This window comes from Pongo pygmaeus, chromosome 13 (assembly GCF_028885625.2).
Source record: "Pongo pygmaeus isolate AG05252 chromosome 13, NHGRI_mPonPyg2-v2.0_pri, whole genome shotgun sequence".
In the NCBI taxonomy this organism is placed as follows: Eukaryota; Metazoa; Chordata; class Mammalia; order Primates; family Hominidae; genus Pongo; species Pongo pygmaeus.
In genome coordinates, this window is record NC_072386.2 from 119,053,413 (window position 1) to 119,077,206 (window position 23,794).

At 51.9% G+C, this 23,794-nt stretch overlaps 1 protein-coding gene across 2 annotated transcripts; it reads left to right on the top strand.

Annotated features, from left to right (window-relative positions):
• The first annotated feature begins 1,844 nt into the window (after positions 1-1,844).
• On the top strand, positions 1,845-22,826 carry URM1 (ubiquitin related modifier 1). 2 transcript variants are annotated; one of them, XM_054501064.2, is made up of 5 exons: positions 1,845-2,506; positions 9,133-9,203; positions 19,891-19,972; positions 21,346-21,394; positions 21,751-22,826. In XM_054501064.2, exons 1-5 carry the CDS (start codon positions 2,472-2,474, stop codon positions 21,817-21,819), a joined length of 306 nt encoding a protein of 101 aa, XP_054357039.1. In that variant the 5' UTR covers positions 1,845-2,471; the 3' UTR covers positions 21,820-22,826. The 2 variants fall into 2 exon arrangements, with proteins under 2 accessions (XP_054357039.1, XP_054357037.1); XM_054501062.2 differs by having other exon boundaries at positions 1,875-2,506; positions 21,346-22,826.
• The last annotated feature ends 968 nt before the right edge of the window (positions 22,827-23,794 follow it).

Genomic DNA, 23,794 nt, shown 5'->3' on the forward strand with positions numbered 1-23,794 from the left:
TAATCCCAGCACTTTGGGAGGCCAAGACAGGCAGATTGCTTGAGCCCAGGAGTTTGAGAGTAGCCTGGGCAACATGATGAAATCCTGTCTCTACAAAAAAATTTAAAAAATTAGCCAGGCATCGCGGACTAGAAGGAAGGAAGGACTTTATCAGTGCCTGTGGTCTCAGTTACTCTAGAGGCTGAGGCAGGAGGTTCCCTTGAATCCAGCAGCTCAAGATTACAGTCAGCTGTGATCATGCCATTGCACTCCGGAGTCTCACTCTGTCACCCAGGCTGAGTGCAATAGCATGATCACGGCTCACTGCAGCCTTGACCTCCAGGCTCAGGTGATCCTCCCCTCTTAGCCTCCTGAGTAGCTGGGACAGGCACACTCCACCATGCCTGGCTGATTTTTTAAGAAACATTTACAGACATAGGGTCTTGCTGTGTTGCCCAGGCTGGTCTCAAACTCCCAGCCAGAAGCAGTCCTCTTGCCTTGGCCTCCCAAAGCATTGGGATTGCAGGTGTGAGTCACCACATCCATTCCACCTGAACTCCTAGATCTTAACTATTACATCATTCTGCCCCTAACCACTAGGCTACACCATCATCCTCTACCAATGCTGAGTTCAGTTTTGGAAGTGCTGGTGTTTAGATACCCATAGGACGTCTACTTCATTCCATTTCTTTTTTTTAGCGTCTCACTCTGTTGCCCAGGCTGGAGTCCAGTGGCACGATCTTGGCTCACTGCAACCTCTGCTGCTTCCTGGGTTCAAGGGATTCTCCTGCCTCTGCCTTCAGAGTAGCTGGGATTACAGGAGACTGTCACCATGCCTGGCTAATTTTTGTATGTTTAGTAGAGACGGGGTTTCACCATGTTGGCTAGACTGGTCTCGAACTCCTGACCTCGTGATCCGCCCATCTCGGCCTCTCAAAGTGCTAGGATTACAGGCATGAGCCACCGTGCCTGGCCAGCTTCATTCCATTTCTGCCCTGGGCTTTTTTTTTTTTTTTTTTTTTTTTGAGACAGAGTCTTGCTTTGTCACCAGGCTGGAGTGCAGTGGCTCGATGTCAGCTCACTGCAACCTCCACCTCCCAGGTTCCAGCGATTCTTCTGCCTCAGCCTCCCAAGTAGCTGAGACTACAGGCGCACGCCACCACATCCAGCTAATTTTTGTATTTTTTTAGTAAAGACAGGGTTTTGCCATGTTGGCCAGGATGGTGTTGATCTTTTCACCTCGTGATCCGCCTGCCTCGGCCTCCCAAAGTGCTGGGATTACAGGCGTGAGCTACCACACCCGGCCTGCCCTGAGCTTTTGCAACAGGCTCCAGTGGTCTCCTTGTCTCTTTCCTTATTCCCCTCAAATCATTCTCCATATTGCAGCCAGAAATTATATTTTAAAACACAATTCTAAAATGTCACTGTCTCCCAAAACCCTTCAGTTGTCTCTCACTGCTCCTAGAGACTGAAATGTTTACCTGCTTACAAGGCAGGGGTTGGCCCCTGCGCACCTTTGCAGCTCCATCTCTAGATGGATGAAAGTCAGGCTCCCTAACTTCCACCTTCCTCCCCGTGTTCCAGCATGTTCTCACCCAGAGCCTCTGGGCCTTTTGTCGTCCTCACTGGAATGCTGCTAGAGGTTTCTCTCCCCTCACAGCCAACTAGTTTACTCAGGTTTTAGAGCTCAGCAAGTCCAGTCTACTCAGTTTTCTTTTTGAAGTTCCTATAACTTCAGTTACTTTATTTAAGTTTGAGGTTGTACATGTCTTAGTATGCTTATTTGATTACAGTTAGTCTCCCCGCTAGACTGTGAGTGCCCTAAAGGCAAGAACCTTGCCCATCCCCTTTACCACTAGCACCGATCAAAATGCCTGGCACAGGGAGGCGCAATGAACAGCTGTTGAACGAGTGACTTCCAAATCGACAGCAAAGGGGGCGGCTGGATAGCGAGTCGCCCGCTCAGGAGAGATTCTGGGTCGGAAATAAAGATCTGGGAGTCATTTATAACCAACCAGACGAGTGGATGGGCTGGCCCAAGCGGTGTGTAGACTGAAGAGATTCTAACTCATGCAAGATAAGCAGTTACGTGGCTCACGGTCACGCCGCAAAAATCCTGGGGGCTCTCCTCCGCCTGCTTGTGGTCCCGTACAAGGCGCTTCCCACCCTGGGTCTCTGAGCCCAGTCGGTGAAAGACGGAAGGAGACCGATTCACAGCGCCAACAGCACCGGTGATATTCCCTCTGCCACCCCTTCCCCTGCCCTGCCCTCCCCTCCCCTGCCCTGCCCTCCCCTCCCCTGCCCTGCCCTGCCCTGCCCTCCCCTCCCCTGCCCTGCCCTGCCCTCCCCTTCCCTCGATGTCTTCCTCCAACAGCTGACGAAGCTGGATTCCTGGGCACCGCCTCTTCCGTCCGCGGCGCCCGGAGACACCCGGAAATTTGCGGGCGCGCCGGAAGTTGAGGGGAGTTTCCTGCGAGCTCGGCTTCCTCAACATGGCAGCGCCCTTGTCAGTGGACGTGGAGTTCGGGTGAGTCACAGAGCTGGGGCGCCGTGGGGATGGATTGAAGTCGTCGGGCCCAGAATTCCTTTCCTTCTGCCGTGGGGCCTGACACGGCCGAATCACTGGGTGTCCCAGTGCCCGCTGTGAGCTACGCTACCCGCCTAGGAGAGTCTGAGAGGCCAGTCTCCCTTGGCAATGAGGCCGTCTGTCCGGAAATAGAGGCGTAAATTGGGAGGGAGATGCTCTCTGTGTACCCCTCGGTGCCCTGTGCTCCGCCGGAGTCGAAGGTCGTGACTGTTAGCAGGCAGCCTCTCTATCTTCTTTTCCATTCCTATCTCGGACCAATCCCATCTGTTTGGCATCTGAGCTAGAACCTAGAAGGACCACCCTCCACCCACTGATTTCATTCTTTGGGCAGCAGTTTCTTTTTACACTGTTATTAAGGTCTTGTTTCTCGTGGGATGTAGTGGCCAGGGCGGGACTTTTTTCTTTTTCTTTCCCAAGACTTGGGGATGCTAAACAGACCTGAGCCTCCTTCAGGACAGTCAGTAAACTTGCTGATTGCCTTCTGCAGAACTTGAGTCAGGTGGAGACACGGGGACAAATAAGAAATGACACTGAAGGGAACTAACAGGGACGGTATAGTATACATAAGACAAAAAATGCAGAAATTGGGACACACACCAATTACTGAAGAAACACAGAGCAGGGAGGAAGTCTACCCAAGGCACTATTTTGTGCTTCCTACAAACAGGTTTGTCATATGGTTTCAAAGCTGAGAGAAACTGCAGAGCTTAGAGAGAAGGCAAAGAAACAGGCCTTGAAAGATGGGTGGTGTACTTTGCAGTATCACGTGGAAAAGAGGGAATAGGTAGGGGTGTGTGTGTGTGTGTGTGTGTAATAGGTAGGTGTGTGTGTGTGCCTGTGTGTGTGTAGATAAACAAGCCAAGGTCTATGTGAAAGGAAAAGTCTGGGACGGGAATCTAAAACCTCTTCCCAGTGCCTTTCTTCTCATTGGATGCCTCCCATTTCTTTCATGTTTTCCCTTAATTGGGTAGTTCATTCACCAGCCATTTATTGAGTGCCTACCATGTGCCGGGCAGCAAGCCAGACACTGAGGATACAAAGATAAATAGAAGTCTGTCCATGCCCTACAGCGTTCAGCATTTCTGCCCCTTAGAAGGGGGGTAAGTCTCATGACTAAGTGCATTTTAATTGATATTGTCTGGCTGCTTGGATCCAATTAGAACTGTATTGGTCTGGACTTCTCACTGTTTTGCCTCACTGACCCTTGGCCCAGCTACACTCCCCAAAGCCTGGGATTCTAGGAGGATCCGTGCTTCCTTGACAGGCCTCAGCAAAGCTGGAAAGAGAGAAGCCACAGACTGCTGTGTTAAGATTTATCTGGGCCAGGCATGGAGGCTCATGCCTGTAATCCTAGCACTTTGGGAGGCTGAGGCAGGAGGACTGCTTGAGCCCAAGAATTTGAGACCAGCCTGGGCAACATGGGGAGACTTCATCTCTACCAAAAAAAAAAAAAAAAAAAGATTTATCTGCAGACAACTTGCCTTTCATCCTCATGAGTCAGACATGGTCTTTGTTTATCAAGAATGTCTCTGCTAGGTACTGTGCTAGCTCAGTGGGGAAGTCATGTGAGGAAGATGGGGCCATTGCTCTCCTGAGCTTACACACCAGCACAATTGCCCTTTTTCTGACCCAATCATCTCTCACTTCAGTCTCCCTTACCTCCAAGAGCAATAATGACCCCTGGCAAGGCAGGACAACATTCCTCCACCCACCCACCCACCCACCTTCTATCACCTCCTGTCACAGCACAGCGTTCCATGAAAATTGCAGCATTCTCAGGAATGCCCAACATGATGCTAAACCCAGGTTCCTTCTCTCTTTGTCCTTGGGTTGATGCACGTTTTTGCCCTGACCTTTCTTTCATTTCCTGTGTATCTTAGCAGACATGATTCACCCTTATCCAGAACTGGAGCAAATTTGCAAAGGCTAACACGCCCATCATTTTCTCCCTTTTGTCCCTTAGTGGCCCCACTCCTACTCCAGTCCTGGAAGGGTCTCCCTCCTGAGCAGATATAGTCCTCTTGGCCCCACCAGCTCCTCCAGAGACCCTCTGGAAGGCCTCTAAGCCTCTAACACCTTCCTTCTTGTCAGTGACCAGGTCTGCCATCCTTTGTCTTCCCCCTGAACTGTTCTCAGCAGAGCGTTTTCTCAGGTCACGGAGGATTCAAAGTATGTAATATAGTTGTGTTTTGTGTCCCTGTGGTCCATGTTGTAAAGGCCCAGATATGGAATTCTCTCTGTCCCACCCCTCTTCCTCCTTCCTGAGTTGCGGAGGTATTGGCAAAAGGAGGGAATGTCATTGAGGTCAGAGAAGAACTGGGAGAAATGGGCATTTCCTTTCCTTTAGCAGATATTTGTTGAGTGTCTACCATGTACCAGGCCCTGTTTTAGGCAGAGCTTGCAGCCCAGCAGGTGGAGAGGAAGTAAATAAACAAACTATATATATATGTGTATATGTATGTGTATATACAGAAGATTAAAAGATGAAGATACATCAGAAAAGGTGAAGGCGGTTTTGAGAATATCTGTACCTGTCACTGGTGTCTACAAACACATTCACCAAGAATTGGGGGGGCTGAAGGAAGATGGAGATATGTCAGTTGAGTTTGAATAGCAGATCTTATAAGACATAAGAGAGTCTGGTCTTGGGTCTCTCCTGGGCTAGAACAGGCCCCTTGTCTGCCTCCCTGAATCACTCTTGAGGCTGGGCATGCACCTTCCCCCACTCCAGATGTGCTGACAGCAGAAATGCCAACCCCTCCCTTGAGGGCCAGTGAATTCATCAGTGACAGGTCACTCTTTGAGCGAGACTGGTTCTCCCTTCATCCGCTTGTAAAGGGAAAAACAGCCTCGGCCTCTGAGCCTGGCACCACCAGGTTTGGCCAGTCTTGGTTGTTTGCCTGAGTCCCAGTGCCTTCAGTTCCCATCCCTCTTCTCTGACCCCCAACTCCTGAGCCCCTTGCCTGTCACCCTCCCCCACCCCAGCTGCTGCATGTGCCAACCCCCCACCCAGGAGAAAACGAGGCTCTTGGAAGGGGATAAATGGAGGCTCTGTGCGGGCTTGCAGCTGAAATGGCCCTGTGCGCGGCCACAGATGGGCCTCCTCTCCCCCTCCACATTTCTGCATCAACAAAGCGTGACCTTGTTTGGATGACAGTCGCCCCATGTTTTCCCCATGACAATGCTTGCCTTGCCTTTGCCTCCCGGCAGGCTGTCTCAGGACATCTCTGTTCCCTGAAATTGGGAAAGAGTGGTGGGGTGGAAGACATCACATCCTTCAAAAGTCTGGTAAGGCCTTTTCAGTTAAGATCCACAAGAAGTCTGAGATGGGAATTGGGAGACCCAGAGGGAGAAGCAGCATGGAGCGCTGAAAGAGCCCTGGCGCTCATCTCAGAAGCCTTAGCTTTTGGACTTGGCTCCAATCATCTCTGCAGTCCCCGCCTTCCCTTGGCCAGGTGCTAGGACACAGAAATGAACCAAACTCTGCCCTCAAGAGGCTTTCTGACCTTTGGGAAGTCCTGTTTTTTTCTGACCAGTCTGCTGGTGCTAAGCAGGAATCAGTTAGACTGAAATTATAGTTCAGCCCCTGACTGTCTAACCTTGGACAAGTTAGTTGCTTAACCTCTCTAGGCTTGAGTCTGCTTTTCTATCGAAGTGAGTTAATAATATCTACCTTCTCCCTTCTTCCCTGGGACTCCCTGAGGATGAAATGAGATGAGGAACATCTTATAAATGGTGAGGCAATGTGAACAGTTGTTCTTAGTTGTTGCCAGGCCCCATGGACTCTCTCAGCCTCCAGCACTGTGATGTGCCCACCAGGTCAGCAGCAGGTGGCATGGGCAGGAGCATTTCAAACCATCATCTGGCCAGAGGAAACCCCTAGATGCACAGGGTCTCCAGAGTGCCTCACAGTGGCTCCCCAACATTTTTCCAGGTGGAAAGACTGAAGCTTAAGATTGAGTCAAGGCCAGGCATGGTGGCCCACGCCTATAATCCCAGCACTTTGGGAGGCCGAGGCAGAAGGATTGCTTGAGCCCAGGAGTTCAAGACCAGCCTGGGCAATATAGTGAGACCTCATCTCTGTTATAAAATATTTTTTAATTATTATTAGTTTTGAGATAGGGTCTCACTGTGTCGCCCAGGCTGGAGTACAGTGGCGTGACCTTGGCTAACTGCAGCCTCAACCTCCCAGGCTCAGGTGATCCTCCCACCTCAGCCTCCCAAGTAGCTGGGACTACAGGCGCACACCACCATGCCCACCTAATTTTTGTACTTTTTGTAGACACAAGGTGTTGCCATGTTGCCCAGGCTGCTCTTGAACTCCTGGACTTAAGCAATCCTCCCTCCCCTCTCAGCCTCCCAAAGTGCTAGGGTTACAGGTGTGAGCCACTGTGCCTGGCCCCCAAAGTATTTTAATAACAAAGAAAAAAGAAGATTGAGTCACACATCTAAGGTCTCAACATAGGGAGAGGTGGAGCCTGAGCTTCGCATTGGGGCCGGCAGCTCCAAAGGCTGTGTTCTGCACCTGTGTGGTAAACTGCCTCTCTAGAAGGCAGAGGAGTAAAAACAAGAGTATGCAAATTTGCGTACTTGATTTTTTTTTTTTTTTTTAATAATTAGAGACAGAGCCAGGCATGATGACTCACAACTCTAATCCCAGCACTTTGGAAGGATTGTTTGAGCCCAGGAGGTCAAGACCACCCTGGACAACATAGGGAGACCCTGTCTCTACAAAAAATAAAAATAAAATTAGGCAGGTGTGGTGACACGTGCTTGTGGTCCCAGCTACTTGGGGGCTGATGTGGGAGGTTTGCTTGAACCCAGGAGGTTGAGGTTGCAGCGAGCTGAGATCACGCTACTGCACTCCAGCCTGGGTGATAGAGTGAGATCTTGTCTCAAAAAATAAACAGGCCAGGCGCGGTGGCTCACGCCTGTAATCCCAACACTTTGGGAGGCTGAGGCAGATGGATCACGAGGTCAGGAGTTCAAGACCAGCCTGGCCACAATGGTGAAACCCTGTCTCTATTAAAAAAAAATACAAAAATTAGCCAGGTGTGGTAGCATGTGCCTGTAATCCCAGCTACTCTGGAAGCTGAGGCAGAGGATTGCCTAAACCCAGGAGGCGAAGGTTGCAGTGAGCCAAGATTGCACCACTGCACTCTAGCCTGGGCGACAGAGTGAGACTCTGTCTCAATAAATAAATTTTTTAAAAAAGTAAAATAAAATAATAAAATAAAAATAGGCCAGGCACAGTGGCTCATGCTTCTGATTTCAGCACTTTGGGAGGCCAAGGCGGGGAGATTACTTGAGCTTAAGAGTTCGAGACCAGCCTGAGCAACATGGCGAAATCCCATCTCTACAAAAAGTACAAAATTAGCTGAGTGTGATGCCATGCACCTGTAGTCCCAGCTGCTTGGCGGTCTGATGGGGGAGGATTGCTTAAGCCTAGGAGGTCAAGACTGCAGTGAGCTGTGATTGTGCCACTGAACTCCATGCTGGGTGACAAAGCAAGACCTTGTCTCAAAAATAAATGAATAATAATTTACTGGTTGCCTAATAATAATTACATAGAGACAGGGTCTTGCTATGTCACCAAGGCTCTATTTCACTGAGGCTCATCTCAAACTCCTGGCCTCAAGCAGTCATCTCGCCTATGGCCTCCCACAATGCTAGGATTCCAGGTGTGAGCCACCATACCTGGCCGGTACTTGATTATTAGTAAAAATTGTATCCTACTTTGCCACATTAGAAGTCATATTTAGGAATTGGTCACTGGGGCTGGGCAGAGTGGCTTGTGCCTGTAATCCCAGCGCTTTGGGAAGCTGAAGTGGGAGGATTGCTTTAGGCCAGGAGTTTGAGATCAGCCTGGGTAACATAACAAGACTCCATCTCTACAAAAAATTTAAAGATTAACCTGATATGGGCCAGGCATGGTGGCTCATGACTGTAATCCCAGCACTTTGAGAGGCCAAGGTGGGTGGATCACCTGAGGTCAAGAGTTTGAGACCAGCCTGGCCAACATGGTGAAACCCTCTGTCTAAAAATACAAAACTTAGCCAGATGTGGTGGCTCATGTCTGTAGTCCCAGCTACTCGGGAGGCTGAGGCACGAGAATCGCTTGAACCTGGGAGGCGGAGGTTGCTATGCGCTGAGATCACACCACTGCACCGCAGCCTGGGCAACAGAGTGAGACTAAACAGAGTAAAATAAAATTAAATATAAACATAAATATTAATATAAAAAGTAGCCTGATATGGTGGCATGTACCTGTAGTCCTAGCTACTTGGGAGGTGAAACAGGAAGGTCTCTTGAGCTCAGGAGTTCAACGTTACAGTGAGCTATGATTGCACTGCTGCATTCCAGCATAGGCGACAGAGTAAGAACCTGTCTCTAAGAAAGAAAGGGGGAAAAAAGAATTAGTCACTGCACCCAAGGTGTTTCTGCACCTTAGTCTCTTCTTCTCTCGGGCTTCATTACCAGCCCTATCCTCAGTTTTCTGTTTCTGCTACCTCTTCCTATTTGCAGGAGCTCACCTGGCTGTCTTTTTCTCTGGTCCTCCTTTGCAGAGGTGGTGCGGAGCTCCTGTTTGACGGTATTAAGAAACATCGAGTCACTTTGCCTGGACAGGAGGAACCCTGTGAGTACTGGCTTTCTGAACCCCTCTCTTGAGGCCGTTGAACAGGAGTTGGTCCATGGGGAACACTCAGCCCCGTTCAGGCCTGTGTTCTGCACCCGTGTGCTAAGCTGCCTCTCTAGCAGGCAAAGGAATAAAAACAAGAGTCTAAACGGCCGGGCCGGGTGGCTCACACCTGTAATCCCAGCACTTTGGGAGGCCAAGGTGGGCGGATCACAAGGTCAGGAGTTCGAGACCAGCCTGGCCAACATGGTGAAATCCCGTCTCTATTAAAAATACAAAAATTAGCTGGGCATGGTGGCACGTGCATGTAATCCCAGCTACTCAGGAGGCTGAGGCAGGAGAATTTCTTGAACTGGAACCGGGGAGGCGGAAGTTGCAGTGAGCCGAGATCATGCCACTGTACTCTAGCCTGGGCGACAAAGCAAGACTCCATCTCAAAAAAAAAAATACTTGTTAATCTTTCTTGAACAAATATACACTGAGCACCTTCTGTGTAGCAGACCATGTGCTGATCACTGTGGAGACAGACATGAACAAGAGCCAGTCCCAGGCCAGGTGTGGAGGCTCACACCTGTGATCCCAGCACTTTGGGGGGCCGAGGCGGGCGGATCACTTGAGACTAGGAGTTCTAAACCAACATGGCGAAATCCCATCTCTACTAGAAATACAAAAAATTAGTCATGCATAGCGGTGCGCGCTTGTAATCCCAGCTACTCAGGAGGCTGGGGCAGGAGAATTGCTTAAACCTGGGAGGCAGAGGTTTCAGTGAGCCGAGATCGCGCCACTGCACTCCAGCCTGGGTGGCAGAGCAAGATTCTGTCACCAAAAAAAAAAGAAAAAAAAAAAGAAAAAAGCCAGTCCCTGCCTTTAATTTGGGAGATTTTAAAGAATTAACTTGCAGATCTTTGGCCGGGTAACTGTCAGGATAGCCTAGGGGCTGGGGACCGGATATGGCAGGTGTTCAGATCTTTTGTAACCTTAGCAGTGGATTCTAGCAAGGGCTCAGGGATGGGATTCCAGTCTCTACCTATGACTGAGATACTTCTGGGGAGAAGAGGGCATCAGTTATATTAAGAGACAGGAAATGAGGTTCCTGGAGGTGGGTGGTAGAAAATGGTCAAGTCAGGCTGGGCGCGGTGGCTCACACCTTTAATCCCAGCACTTTGGGAGGCCGAGGCGGGCGGATCATGAGGTCAGGAGTTCGAGACCATCCTGACCAACATGATGAAACCCTGTCTCTACTAACAGTACAAAAATTAGCTGGCGCAGTGGCAGGCATCTGTAATCCCAGCTACTTGGGAGGCTGAAGCAGGAGAATTGCTTGAACCCGAGAGGCAGAGGTTGCAGTGAACCAAGATCGCACCACTGCACTCCAGCCTGGGCAACAAGAGCAAGACTCCATCTCAAAAAAAAAGAAAAAGAAATAAGAAAACAGGCCAGGCATTGGCCGGGCACGGTGGCTCACGCCTGTAATCCCAGCACTTTGGGAGGCCAAGGCGGGTGGATCACGAGGTCAGGAGTTCAACACCAGCCTGGCCAAGATGGTGAAACCCCATCTCTACTAAAAATACGAAAAAATTAGCTGGGCGTGGTGGCATGCGCCTGTAATCCCAGCTACTCCGGAGGCTGAGGCAGAGAATTGCTTAAACCTAGAGGGGCGGAGGTTGCAGTGAGCCGAATCATGCCACTGCACTCCAGCCTGGGCAACAGAGTGAGACTCCATCTCAAAAAAAAAAAAAAAAAAAAAAAGAAAAGGAAAGAAAATAAGCCAGGCACAGTGGCTCATGCCTGTAATCCTAACACTTTGGGAGGCTGAGGTAGGAGGATTACCTGAGCCCAGGAATTTGAGACCAGCCTGGGTAACATGGCAAAACCTGGTCTTTATAAAAAAATAAAAAATTAGCCAGGCATAGTGGCATGCACCTATGTTCCTAGCTGTTTTAGAGGCTGATGTTGAAGGATTGCTTGAGCCCAGGAGATGGAGACTACGGTGAGCTATGATCACACCACTGTTCTTCAGCCTGGGTGCCAGAGTGAGACCCTGTCTCAAAAAAAAAAAAAAAAAAAAAAAAAAAGCAGAATATGTATGGAGAGAAAAAAAGAAAATGGTCAAGTGAGATTTGGCAAGATTCTTCTGGAACTGGACACACATCTGCCAGGAATCAATTAGTATTGCTCAGATTCACTGGCTGCCGCACCTCTCTGTCCCTCCCTCAGGTTGGAGAGCAGTGGCACAGGGTGGGGTCTGTCTGCCACACTTGGAGGCTGGGGGGACACTTACTGAGGAGCAGGGCACTGCCCACATTGAGCTGGGAGGGGATATGTGGCTGGTGTTTAGTGTCAGGATTGTGTGTCCCTGGTCGAGGAAGACATGGGGTGCTAAAGGTGACTGTTTCTTAGTTTGACAGATGGCCATGCAGCCTTGGGAAGGCACACGGTGCTCTGAGAAGAAGTTTCTCAAAGATTCAGTCTCAAAGACCTTGCCTGGAAGTTTATTAAAATATCACAAGTTATTATTTATTTCCTCTGGAGTTTGTCTGACATGAAAACCCACAAATTTTTTTTTTTTTTCTTTTGAGATGGAGTCTCGCTCTGTCTCCCAGGCTGAAGTGCTGTGGTGCAGTCTCGGCACGCTGCAACCCCCACCTCCTGGGTTCAAGCAATTCTCCCACCTCAGCTTCCCAAGTAGCTGGGATTACAGGCATGAGCCACCGCACCTGGCCACTTTTTTTTTTTTTTTTTTTTTTTTGAGACGAGGTCTTGCTCTGTCGCCAGGCTGGATTGCAGTGGCGCAATCTCAGCTCACTGCAACCTCCGCCTCCCGGGTTCAAGCGATTTTCCTGCCTCAGCCTCCCGAGTAGCTGGGACTACAGGCATGCACCACCATGCCCGGCTAATTTTTTGTATTTTAGTAGAGACAGGGTTTCACCATGTTGGCCAGGATGGTCTCGATTTCCTGACCTCATGATCTGCCCACCTCAGCCTCCCAAAGTGCTGGGATTACAGGCGTGAGCCACCGTGCCCGGCCAATTTTTGTATGTTTTAGTAGAGACGGGGTTTCACCATGTTGGCTGGGCTGGTCTCTAACTCCTGACCTCAAGTGACCCGCCCACCATAGCCTCCCAAAGTGTTGGGATTACAGGCACGAGCCACTGTGCCTGCTCCCCAAATTTTAATAATTCTGGCCCCATTTCATTCATTCATTGACTGAGTACTCAGCAGTGCCAGGTACAGTAGAAAGTACTTTATTTGGGCCAGGCGCGGTGGCTTATGCCTGTAATCCTAGCACTTTGGGAGGCCGAGGCAGGTGGATCACGAGGTCAGGAGATCGAGACCATCTGGCTAACACGGTGAAACCTTGTCTCTACTAAATATACAAAAAAAAAGAAAGTACTTTATTTGGCTGGGCGCTTTGGCCAGCACTTTGGGAAGCCGAGACAGGTGGATCGCTTGAGCCCAGGAGTTCGAGACCAGCCCGGGCAACATGGTGAAACCCCGTCTCTACAAAAAATATGAAAATTAGCTGAGTATGGTAGTGCATCCCAGTAGTCCCAGCTATTTGGGAGGCTGAGGTTGGAGAATGGCTTGAGCCCGGGATGTGGAGGTTGCAGTGAGCTAGTAGCATGCTACTGCACTCCAGCCTGGGCAGCAGACCTGAGGCTGTCAGACCCTGTCTCAAAATAAGAAAGTACTTTATTCTTTTTTTGTTTGTTTGTTTTTGAGATGGAGCCTTGCTCTGTTGCCCAGGCTGGATTGCAGTGGCGCGATCTTGGCTCACTGCAAGCTCCGCCTCCCAGGTTCACGCCATTCTCCTGCATCAGCCTCCCGAGTAGCTGGGACTACAGGCGCCTGCCACTACGCCTGGCTAATTTTTTGTATTTTTTAGTAGAGACGGGGTTTCACCATGTTAGCCAGGATGGTCTCGATCTCCTGACCTCGTGATCTGCCCACCTTGGCCTCCCAAAATGCTGGGATTACAGGCGTGAGCCACCGCGCCCAGCCCCAAAGTACTTTATTCTTTCATGTAGTTGGCAAATCTATTTCGAGTGCCCTCTTTGTGCCATCACTGTACTAAGTTACTGGATATTCATTCATGAGCGAAACAGATGTGGTCCTTGCCCTAGTAGAGTTAGCAGTGTAATGGGAGTGGAGCCAGGGAATAAACAAGTAAACAAATGAATGTATAACTGCATCATTACAACTTTTAGTAATTGGCATGAGGAGAACAAAAGGGTACTTGAATAGGACTAATAGGTGGTCAGCAGAGGTCTCTTTAAGGAGGTAACATACCAAGGCCAGGTGCAGTGGCTCACTCCTGTAATCCTAGCACTTTGGGAGGCCAAGGTAGGCGGATCACCTGAAGTCTGGAGTTCGAGACCAGCCAGGCCAACATGGTGAAACCCTGTCTCTACTAAAAATACAAAAATAGCTGGGCATGGTGGTGGGCATCTGTAATCCCAGCTACTCAGGAGGCTGAGGCAGGAGAATCGCTTGAACCCTGGAGGTGGAGGTTGTAGTGAGCCGAGATCATGCCACTGCACTCCAGCCTGGGCGCAGAGCGAGACTCCATCTCAAAAACAAAAAACAAAACAAATAAAAGGTAGAAACCAAAATTTAGAAAAGTCAGGGGTCTCATGCCAAGTCATAGAGTTATTTAAATAGCAGAGTTGGGATTCAGAACTAGCTTTCAGGCCACTGAATTTCAGAGTCCTGGCACTTTGCCACTAACCCATCACCATCTATCCCGAGAGGCTCCCTGAATTACTCTAACATCTTATATTTTCCAGTTTTTACGCTTTCCTTCATTTATTTATTCATGAGTTCAACAGCTACTCATTTCAACTTTCAGATGACCCCAAGAGATAAGAGACCCCTAAAAGAAAAAGAGAAGGAGGGAGGGACCTGAGGCCTGTCCAGAGTTACCTGAGTAGGGAGGCTGGACTGGGACTCAGATTTTTTTATACCTCATCTTCCAGCCACTGTTCAGGGAACAGGCAGGGGCCTATCCCCACTCTGGGAAGAAAGGAGAGGAGTGGGAGGGAAGGCACAGTGGCCCACTTAGTCTTTGGCCCCTTTGCTGTGAGTGCCTACACCTGGTTCCTGTTGTGCCCAGAGGCATGGGTCACAAAGCAGACCCTAGGTCACCAACAGAGCTGGTTAGCAGCTGCCAGGCCTCACCCTGGCACATGTGAGCCCAGCTGGGGGTCAGGGGCCTGGTGCTGCTAGGAGAGTCTTACCCTTCCCCCAAGTCCATGCCCAGATATGTCATCTGGCAGCCTTCCCAGCCTAGGGGCTGCCACTTGGCCAAGAGAGCCTTGGAGGTTCCAGCAGAAATAATAGCAGCCGTAAGATTTCAGAATGTGACAAGCCTCACAAATGAGGGAACTCGTGGCTCCTAGGCCAGGGGAGAGCTTCCAACCCAACCAATTTGGGAGAAATGATGAGCAAGGCCTGAGGGAGTGAGACTGTGAGAGAGGAAGCCTGGCACGCACAGTTGCATATCACTTATTCCTGCCAGCCTCTTTCTTCCCCATCTGTAAGATGGGAGGTTGGGCTTGCTTTGTACGTTATTGAGCTGGTTGTCTCTTTGACATCTATAAGAGAAGTTTCTTCAAGATCCAAGTATATACATCTGTGAAGCAGAGTGTGCTGACCCAGTAAGAAGTTGTGTGAGAGGAGGGATGTCTTAATAGCCATCTCGCTGAAACGGCCAGGCAGGCACCCACCAGCTTAGGGTATTGTGGCTGCTGGGAGTTGGCCTCTGTGATTCAAGCATCCCTTTGACCCAAGGTCCCCTGCCCAGGCCCCAAGTGTAGACGTGGCCGCCTCACCTTTCCCTGCCTGTCTTCCCCTGCCCTGCCATTGTGCCCCCTCCGCCTGCTCCACTTGTGTTAAAGGGTGGCTGGTGAGGGAGGGCAGGAGCTGCAGGAGCTCCTGGGTGCTTTAAACTGCTTAGCATGCATTTCACAGCCTCTCTGGGGCCAGCTGTTCCTTTCTCTGCTCTCAGGGCCTGTTTGCTGATCCCCTCTCCACCTCCCTCCTCCCCATACCCCTCCCAGTCCCTGTGCAAAATTGCTTTTGAAAAGATCCACTTTCTGCTTAATTAAACAATGAGGAGGTCCCCTCGCACATCTGTAAACCTCCTTCTGAGGCCAGTTTAGCCCACAAACTGCTCCATTCTTACCCCCATTCACTTGTAAATGGCCCCTCTGATGTTCCCTCCACCCCCTCTCCTCTGTTACTCCCCGCTTGCCAGCTCTTTCTTTTCCCTTTTCAACTGAGGCCTGGGGTGGGCTCCCCGAAGAGCCGGTCTTGGAGCCTGGTGGACTTGGTGGGGACAGAGGCAGTTTAACCTGTGGAAGAGAAGACTTAGGGGATCCTTTCTTCCAAATCTGAAGGGCCATCCTGGGGAATAGGGGGTGCATTTGTTGGCGTGGTCCCTGTGGACCATTCAGGCCCAGTGGGTGGGAATGACAGGAAGACAGATTTCTGCTTGGGAGAAAAGAGCTCTTAACAATCAGAGCCGCTCCACAGAGGAGCTGACCTCCTGTCCCTGGAGGTGTTCAAAGAGAGGCTGGATGAGGGTCTGTTACGCCTGCGAGTCAATATCAGATACGACTTTGAGGTTGCTCCGTTTCAGTCCCACAAGGCTGAGGCTGACACCCTTTGGGGCCCTCCCACTGTGGGCAGTCAGTGTCCCCCAGAGTAGGACAAGTCCACTGGGGCGAGGGATTCTGGTGGAGCTTGCGTCGGTGCTCTCCATGGTAGGTATCCTCCCTTTGGCAGCAGCCTTTAGAAGGTACTGGAGCCCAGAGGATGAGGAATCTGAAGTCACTGTGGGCTTACAGCTCAGAGCAGCCATCTGTTGAGCGTGTCCTGTGTGTGTGACACTGCCAGGCCTGCCATGGGCATTGTGCCTTACGTAATCCTCAGCATTCTTGGTGTTTGGATTATTACCCCTGCTTGTCAGAGGATGACACTGAGACAGCAAGATGAAGTGACTTCCTAGCTAAGGCCATCGAGCACACAGCCCAGGTCCTCTGGCTGTAGACTCAGAACTCAACCACTCCACCATAGAGCAGCAGCTCTCATCGCCTGCTCTGCCCCCGATGGGCAGGCCAGGTGCCAAGGCATCCTGCACTGGAAACCTTGTATTAGGTGCCCATCTCCCTCTTCTGGTGCTGTGTGCCCAGGGGCAGCCTGGCCGCCAGCACCTACAGCCTCAGAGTGTCATTCCTACCACCTGGATTGTACTGGGAGCATTGGCCAACCCCAACATCTTGTGGGTTCAAACATCTAACATAGAAGGAAGGTCAGTATCTAGGACCCCTCACTACTCTCCCAGTCCCCTCATTCCCCTTCCAGCTTCTGATGGGAAGATACGGGATGCCACAGAAAACCCCAGCCAGTCCCAGCACTATCTGATTAATGGTTGGCTCTACCTTGCCCTCTAAAGCTGGGGTGCCAGGCCACTGGGCAGAGCGTGCAGAAACCCAGAGAGCACGAGGGGTATAGGTTCTTCCTCTGGATCCTGGAGTAATTACAGCGTTGATATGCAGGGCACAGTGCTGAGAGCTTTGTATATATCGTCTTATTTGATCCCCCACAATGACCCTATGAGACAATGTTAACATCCCCATTTTACAAAAAAAGGAAGCCGAGGCTCCAAGAATTCTTTACCTAAGGTCATAGAACTAGGAAGTGATGGAGTCCAGCTCAAAACCAGGCCTGTCTGACTCCAGGGTCCATGCTCTTAATCTCTTTCTTCCTCCCTCCTTCCCTCCCTACCTCCCCAGTTGTCCACTCAAGTAATGGTAATGGTATTGCCATACATTTGAGCTGGATCGTGATTCAAGTGTTGAGTCAGAGACACATGGAAGCACAGGCCTGGGCAGTGGGGCCTGGTTCCCAGGAAACACATACCTGGGAGATACCGCTGAGGTTCACTAGGAGGGAGAGGCCCCTACGGGAGCAGGCCCGTTCTCAAGGTCTGGCCCCATCTCCCGCTGAGCTTCTTACCTTCTCTGTTCTGCTACCTTGAACCTGCCCATTCCATCCTGCCCCAGCCTTCCCATGTGTTATCCTTCTGTCCAGAATGCTGCCCACCCCACTCATCCTTCAGACCTGAGCTTCACTGTTTAACACCCTCAGTCAGGCCTCTCCTGATCCCAGATGAAGGAGATAGCATTTGTTACAACTAATTAAGTATGGTCTGTCTCCCCTACTGGCCTCTAGCTCCCTGAGGGTAGGTAGCTCTGTGTCCCTCTTGCCCACTGCCATCTCCCTAGCACCTTGCACATAGTAGCTGCTCAATAAATATTTTTCTCCTGCGTGATCACATGGGATCCCAGGAGGGAGACTGCCCCTAGTAGGAGAGGGAAGACAAGAGGACACAGAGTGGGAAGGTGAAAGTGAGAGTCTCCAGCCCCCATCTATCCCAGAGCCATCCATCCCCAAGCCACCGGCCCCTGACTCTGCTTAACCCTTCCTCCTCCCCTGGGCACCTTTGGAAGCCGACCATCTGGCTTGAAGGCTATTTGCATATTGTCTGTGCCTCAGCAAGCCTAGCAAGATGTCCCTGGGGGTGTGTTTCAGGCCAGGCCGAGTGGCCCTTGCATCCTGCAAAGGGAACCATGAGTTCCCCCTCTCCCCACCCCCAAATCCGGGCATGGGGGAACAATACGGGTGGTGATGCGGTAGCCTCACCATGGTAACAGGCTATCAAAAATGTGGGCAGGCCTGGGCGGGGGGCGGGCAGAAGAGGGAGGGAGTGACCTCAGCAAATAGGAGCATCATGATAAATGAGCCCGCACTGGGCAGCAGACTCATCCCCCAGCTCATCCCTCTGGGACTCCATGCTGGTGCCATCGTTTGGATGACCCCACCATGACCACTAGCCCTTCCCCCACCCCCAGTCCTATCCAGAGTGGAGCAGAAGCACCTTCCCTTTGGAGGGAGCCAGGGCTGTCCCCTAATTGAGTCCTGGTTCCATGAAGGCCAGGCACTGCCCAGACCTTCTCGCCGCCTCCACACACACAGGCACACCCCCGCCCACCAGGGCTGGCTGATGGATGTGTCAGACCCCGGTGGCTCTATCGAGCCGCTACAAGATATATGGGTTGGCGGCCCACCAGACAGTGCCAAGATGGAGGCCAAGGGGATTCAGAGCCAAGGGGAAACCTCTGAAACCCAGACCTCAGGGAGGAACCCAGCCAGGAGTCCAAGTGGGCTGCAGCTAGTTGGAGGCAGCATTTTCCCCATCCCTTGCCTGCTCCAGGGACCGTGAAGACTCCGATCTGCTTTGTTTAAAAGGAGACATTAAAGTGGAAAGGCAGCAGTCTCAGTCCATGGACACTTTGCCCGTGGCCCTGTGCTTTGCTGCGTACAATCCAGGCAAGTTGGCACCAAGCAAAGTGGACCATCCAGGCTGCAGGCCTGTCAGAGCGAGGGGGCACGCGTGCCAGCCAGCATGCCTTAACTCCCTGCCCAAGGCTGGGGCCGTGTGTGCGTGCCACACTGCGGGCCCAGATAGGGCAGAGCAAAGTCGCCCTGAGTCCTAGCAGCCTTTCCCTTGTGTACACTCTGGACTCCAGGCAGGAAAACCAAGGCCTCACCTGAGACTTCTCCAGCTTAGCCCTGAGCTTTGTCTCAGGCATTAGTCCAGGACAGCAGACCCCTCTGGACGCTGACTCGGGATGGGGATGGTTAACCCCAACCCGTTTGCTGGCTTCCCAGAGGCGAGTTGTCGCCCTAGGACTTTTATCCTCAAGTCATCTAAGGGAATGAGAAGGAACTCCGCAGCCTCAGGAGAATGGCCCTGTTTCGGGGGCGGACAGTTGAGGACCATAGGCTTCGAGGTGTTTATAGAGCCACATTGCTGTGTGCTGTGGCCCGATACTGCTGCCCCTAGGAAAGGACAGGTGACCCTGGAGACAGGTGGCTCTGAGCCTCCACAAGACATACAGAGAGACTGGTGGCTTCCCCAGAACCACAAGGAGGCAGATCTCAGTGTTAGCTGAGCAGGAGAGGCCCTGTCACCCGAACCTCTGGCCACCGCTGGCGTGGAGGGCTCTGGAAGCGTGGGGTGGTGACGGGGGAGTGGAGCAGGGATTTGTCAGCATCCCTAGCTGGTGAATGATCCTTCTCTCCCTCTGCCAGAGGAAATTAACTGATGTTATCAGCTCAGCAATTGTTTTTTTCCCTCACAAAGGGAAATATATGCAGACCCCTCCAAGAGCAAAGCCGAATCCTCCCCATCTGTGACTGGCTGGAGAGATAAAGGTGGAGGGGGCTCTTCCGGGTCCTCTCAGAAGTCCAGCCATGGCAGTTGGAGACTGGCTTCCAGGACTTGTGGGTAGGGGCTTGTCTCCTAACCCTTTAGATGCGGCAGTCCTCCCGCCATCTGCCCTGAATCCCCCCACTATAGGTAAATCCCATTGCCTCTTCTCCAGGACTTCAGCAGTGCCAGGTGCAGCTTTCTCTGAAGATCCACCTGGCAAGTCACTGACCTGTCCTAACCTGTTTCCTCACCTTTGGAATCTACAAGTTCATGGGCCATCACAGCCTGGTCTAAAAGAAGCCCTCTAAACCCCGTGTGTATTTCCTTGTGGGCCAGGCAAGGCTCTTGGGGGGTGGGGCAGGCGCCATTTGGGTTTGACAAGAGTTTGTTCTGTGCATTCCTTTCCAGGGGACATCCGGAACCTGCTCATCTGGATCAAGAAGAATTTGCTAAAAGAGCGGCCAGAGTTGTTCATCCAGGGAGACAGCGTGTGAGTCCCACTCCTCCCTTCCCTGAAGGGGGTGGAGGGAGGGACGGATATTTGAGCCCCCACCCTCGGGTTCAGTCCTGGCCTTCTCTGAATCCAGTTCTCCCCCTCCTCCTCCCTGACTCTTCCAGCTCTGAGATCTATTTTCAGTTTTCTTGTTACTAAACCGAACTCTTGAGGATTTTTTAAATCCCGGATGAAAGGAGCCTGGTGAATTTCTCAGAAAACTTGGATTCTGCCCTCTGGTTGCCACAGACTTGCTGTGGGACCTTAGGCGACTTATTTTGCTTCTCTGGGCCTCAGTTACTCTCTACACAGAAAGTGCTGAGGAAAAAAATGTAGCTAGTACAACTGAAGAGCTAAATATTCTGTTTTATTTCATTGTAATTTAAATAGCCACATGCAGCTAGTAGATTAGCATACAGTGCAGCACAGGTCTAGAATTCCAAGGAGTCATTGACTCTGTGCGTGCACACACCCATGCACATGCACACACACTCACTGGGGACACCCCATAGAAGCCCAGTGCAGTCTCCTTGGAAAGGACCAGGTTCCAGTTGCCAAGAAGTTACTTCTAAAACAAGGCCAGTCCCCCATGTGAAAGGTGGCCGGTGCAGTTGTGAGGCTCGCTTATTTGCCTCAAAGCATAGGTCACTGTCAGGTCCTAGGGGATCAGGCCTAGGGGATCAGCCCTCCTTCAGGTCATGGTCCAGTGGTCTTGGAGGCCACCTCTAAGGCCAGCAGTGCTCCTTGGGCCATTACCAGTGGGAGCCAGGCTAAGCTGCCTGACCAAATGTTGACTTGACCTACCCTGCCTTATGCCGGGCAGGACTGCACGTGAGCATTGCCATGTGGCATGGCAACTGATTCGGAAGAGGCAAAACAGCCTTCTCTCCAGGATGGGCATGCAGAGGCCTAAAAAAAAGCCGAAGTTATTTTCCAGGGCTAACAAGAGTAAGATTAGACCCCTGGAAAAGTCCCACTAATGGTTACCATGACAGTGTGGCAAGCACTCCACACATATCAGCTCATTTCGTTTTCGTATAGGCCTTGTGGGATAGACACTATCACTTATCCCATTTTCAGATGAGGAACCTGGTACTCAGAAACAAAATGACCTGCCCACGGTCTGGGTGGTGGTGCTGGCTGGCATTTGCACCCATTTTCCATCTGGCTACAAAGACCATGCATGACTGTCTGACCTGGTTTCCTTCACACTCAGACCAGCCTCCCCTTCCTGGGAGATCTTTAGCCAGACCCCAGGAGGAAAGCTCCCCAGCACACTCTCAAGCAGCCCAAAGCTCTCAGCCTCTCTTCCTCTGTGCTACTGCCTCCTGCCTCGCACTCCTTGCTACTCACCACCATCTTTCCCACAGGCGGCCAGGAATTCTGGTGCTGATTAACGATGCCGACTGGGAGCTACTGGTCAGTACCTTGGGGGACATCCCTCCCCCAGCCCCTGCCCTTGCTGCTTCAGTGGGAAAGTGTTGGGCCTCTCCTCAGGCACGTATAGAGTGGCTGGGTAATCCTCCGCCCCACTCCAGCCCCACACTGAGGCTGCTGGAGTCTCCCACTCCAGGTGAGGAAGGGATGGGTAGCTGGGGACATGGGAGTACCCCTCCATCCTGAAGATTTGCAGGTTGAGGTATAGGATACCCATTTTTCTGGTAGAGTCTGTCTCTTCCAGAGCAGCCAGTCCTCAGCCCCTGCTCTCCCAACTCCTGGGGTGGACCTGGGAAGGTGGCCCTGAGGGTCTCCCGCTCCCCTCTCTCCCGCACCAGGGTGAGCTGGACTACCAGCTTCAGGACCAGGACAGCGTCCTCTTCATCTCCACTCTGCACGGCGGCTGAGGGCCCTTCTCTGGGCCTGGGCACCCTTAGAGGGGAGAACGAAGCAATCAGACATCCCCTTGGGCCCTGCTTCCAGGTCTCCCTGTCCCCCTTGCCTGCCTTCTTCCCTGCTCTGTCCCCCAAGCTCCCTCCAGGCAGGGAAAAGAGGCCAAGTGCTAAAAATGAGCCTTTCTCAAGCACGTGAGCAGCGGAAGGCAGACAGGCGCCAGAGCCCAGCACTCCCTTTTCCAGCAGCTGTGGTGGGGGAGGGTTACCCTCTGGTTTGTCAAGAGTGGAAGGAGGCTCTGTGGCCAGGTGACCTGGCTGCCTTCCACTCCTTGTACCTCAGTCTAAACATGGAGTGGCCGCTGACAAGGCGCTCCAGCCCCAGAGCCCGCGTCTTCATGGGGAAGATGAATGGACCTGAGTAGCTGAAGGAAGGCCCCTCCCTAACCAAAGACTGGAGGCTTCTCAGCCTCAATTTCCCTGTCTGGACAGCTGAGGGCTCTGCCTGTCCCCCACTGCTATCAGTATGGAACCCCACCTGGGGTCCCCTATTGAGTGCTGACTCCCCCCACCGCCAGCAGCTGTTCCTCCAGCCACACCCCTCCTTCTGCTCCCCCCACCCCTAGCCCTTGACCCTGGCTGGCCTGCCCCCCTCCACAGGCCACCAGATGGGCTCCTGAGACCCTCCCCAGGCTGCTTACAGCTCATTCTGCTGGGGGTAGAGATGAGGGGAGGGAGTAAGTTAAACCTTGGACTAGCAAGTAGAAGCCTGTGGGGATCCATGTGCCTCAGTTTCCTCCTCTACAACTGAATATTTATGGTGGCTGAAAACTGGGGAGATACTTGATGGCACAAATGTCCATTTTCTTTCCCTTCCCACCTCCTGCAAGAAGCAGGATGGGGCAGGCAGCACCTGGTAGGCAGAGTGGTTTGCCCCTCCTCCCCTTCCCTTCTGGAAGTCTTGGGGCCTCAGTGCTTGCAACAGCCGGCCTTGGGCAAATAAAAGACTAAGTTGTTTACTAGCCTCGCTCGGAGCTTCATCCTTGGAAACGGGTGGCACCTCATATCCCCCCAGCCATGGTCTGTGATACAACCTCTCCATCCTCAGCCTAGGGCCTCAGAGCTACCCTTCACCCAAAAGAGGGGTGGGGGTGAACACTCAGACAATCTGAGAGGGGGTAGTCTAATAGAGCCATCTGGAGAAGGGGGTGGCAGAGCCAGTCTGTGCTGACCAGTCTGTGTCCCAGGACGCATCCCCACCCGTCTGTCCAAGGCTTTGTCCCACCAGCTGCAGCCAGCAGCCTCAGAACCCAAAATGAGGGTAGCATAGATAAGACTGCTGAGCCCCCTTTCTGTGGTCTTTCCTTCCCATGACCTAGAGAAAAGAGCTTTGTTTGCTGGAGGGAGACCCCCAAAAAGAATTAGGGTGCTAACATCCCACCAAAAGCGTCATCCCACCCAAAATGTTGCTTTTCATTCTATGTCAATAATTTAAGATGGAATTTCTCTCCTCTCACCCTGTGGAGATGAAAGTGGCAAAAGGTTGTCCCAGCAGTGTTGGGGGACGGGTGTGCACATCATTCTTTTGGGGGTAGATGACCTGCTGGCTGGTGGGCTTTTCTCCAGCACTACTGCAGGTAGAGGCCCTCTGGGCTTGTGTGGAGTGGGAGCAGCCGTGTTGCGACTATGGGGAGGAGCTGGTCTGGGTGCAAATTAAGGTCAGTGTTGGGGTCTGAGTGCTGTCCAGAAAGGCTGTGTGACCAACCCTCACTAGTTCTGGAGGTCAGGGTCTCCATGTTAGGGAACAGAGCAAGAGACTTGGAACAGCCCCCTACAGCTGCACTTTTAGAAGGTCAGCCTGTCCGATTCTTGTAACCTGGAGGTCCCTCCGCGTCTCCAGCCCCCTGAGCTGCAGGAGCGGCCCCATCAGTGCACCTGATTGGAACACACTAGATTTCAGGTCCTGGAAACGGCGCTAGGATCCGTTTCC

Coding starts and splice junctions, on each gene's coding strand:
- URM1 (XM_054501062.2), top strand. CDS start 2,472: ATGGCAGCGCCCTTGTCAGTGGACGTGGAGTTCGG. Junction 2,507..9,132: donor TCAGTGGACGTGGAGTTCGG/GTGAGTCACAGA, acceptor CCTCCTTTGCAG/AGGTGGTGCGGAGCTCCTGT. Junction 19,973..21,345: donor TTCATCCAGGGAGACAGCGT/GTGAGTCCCACT, acceptor TCTTTCCCACAG/GCGGCCAGGAATTCTGGTGC.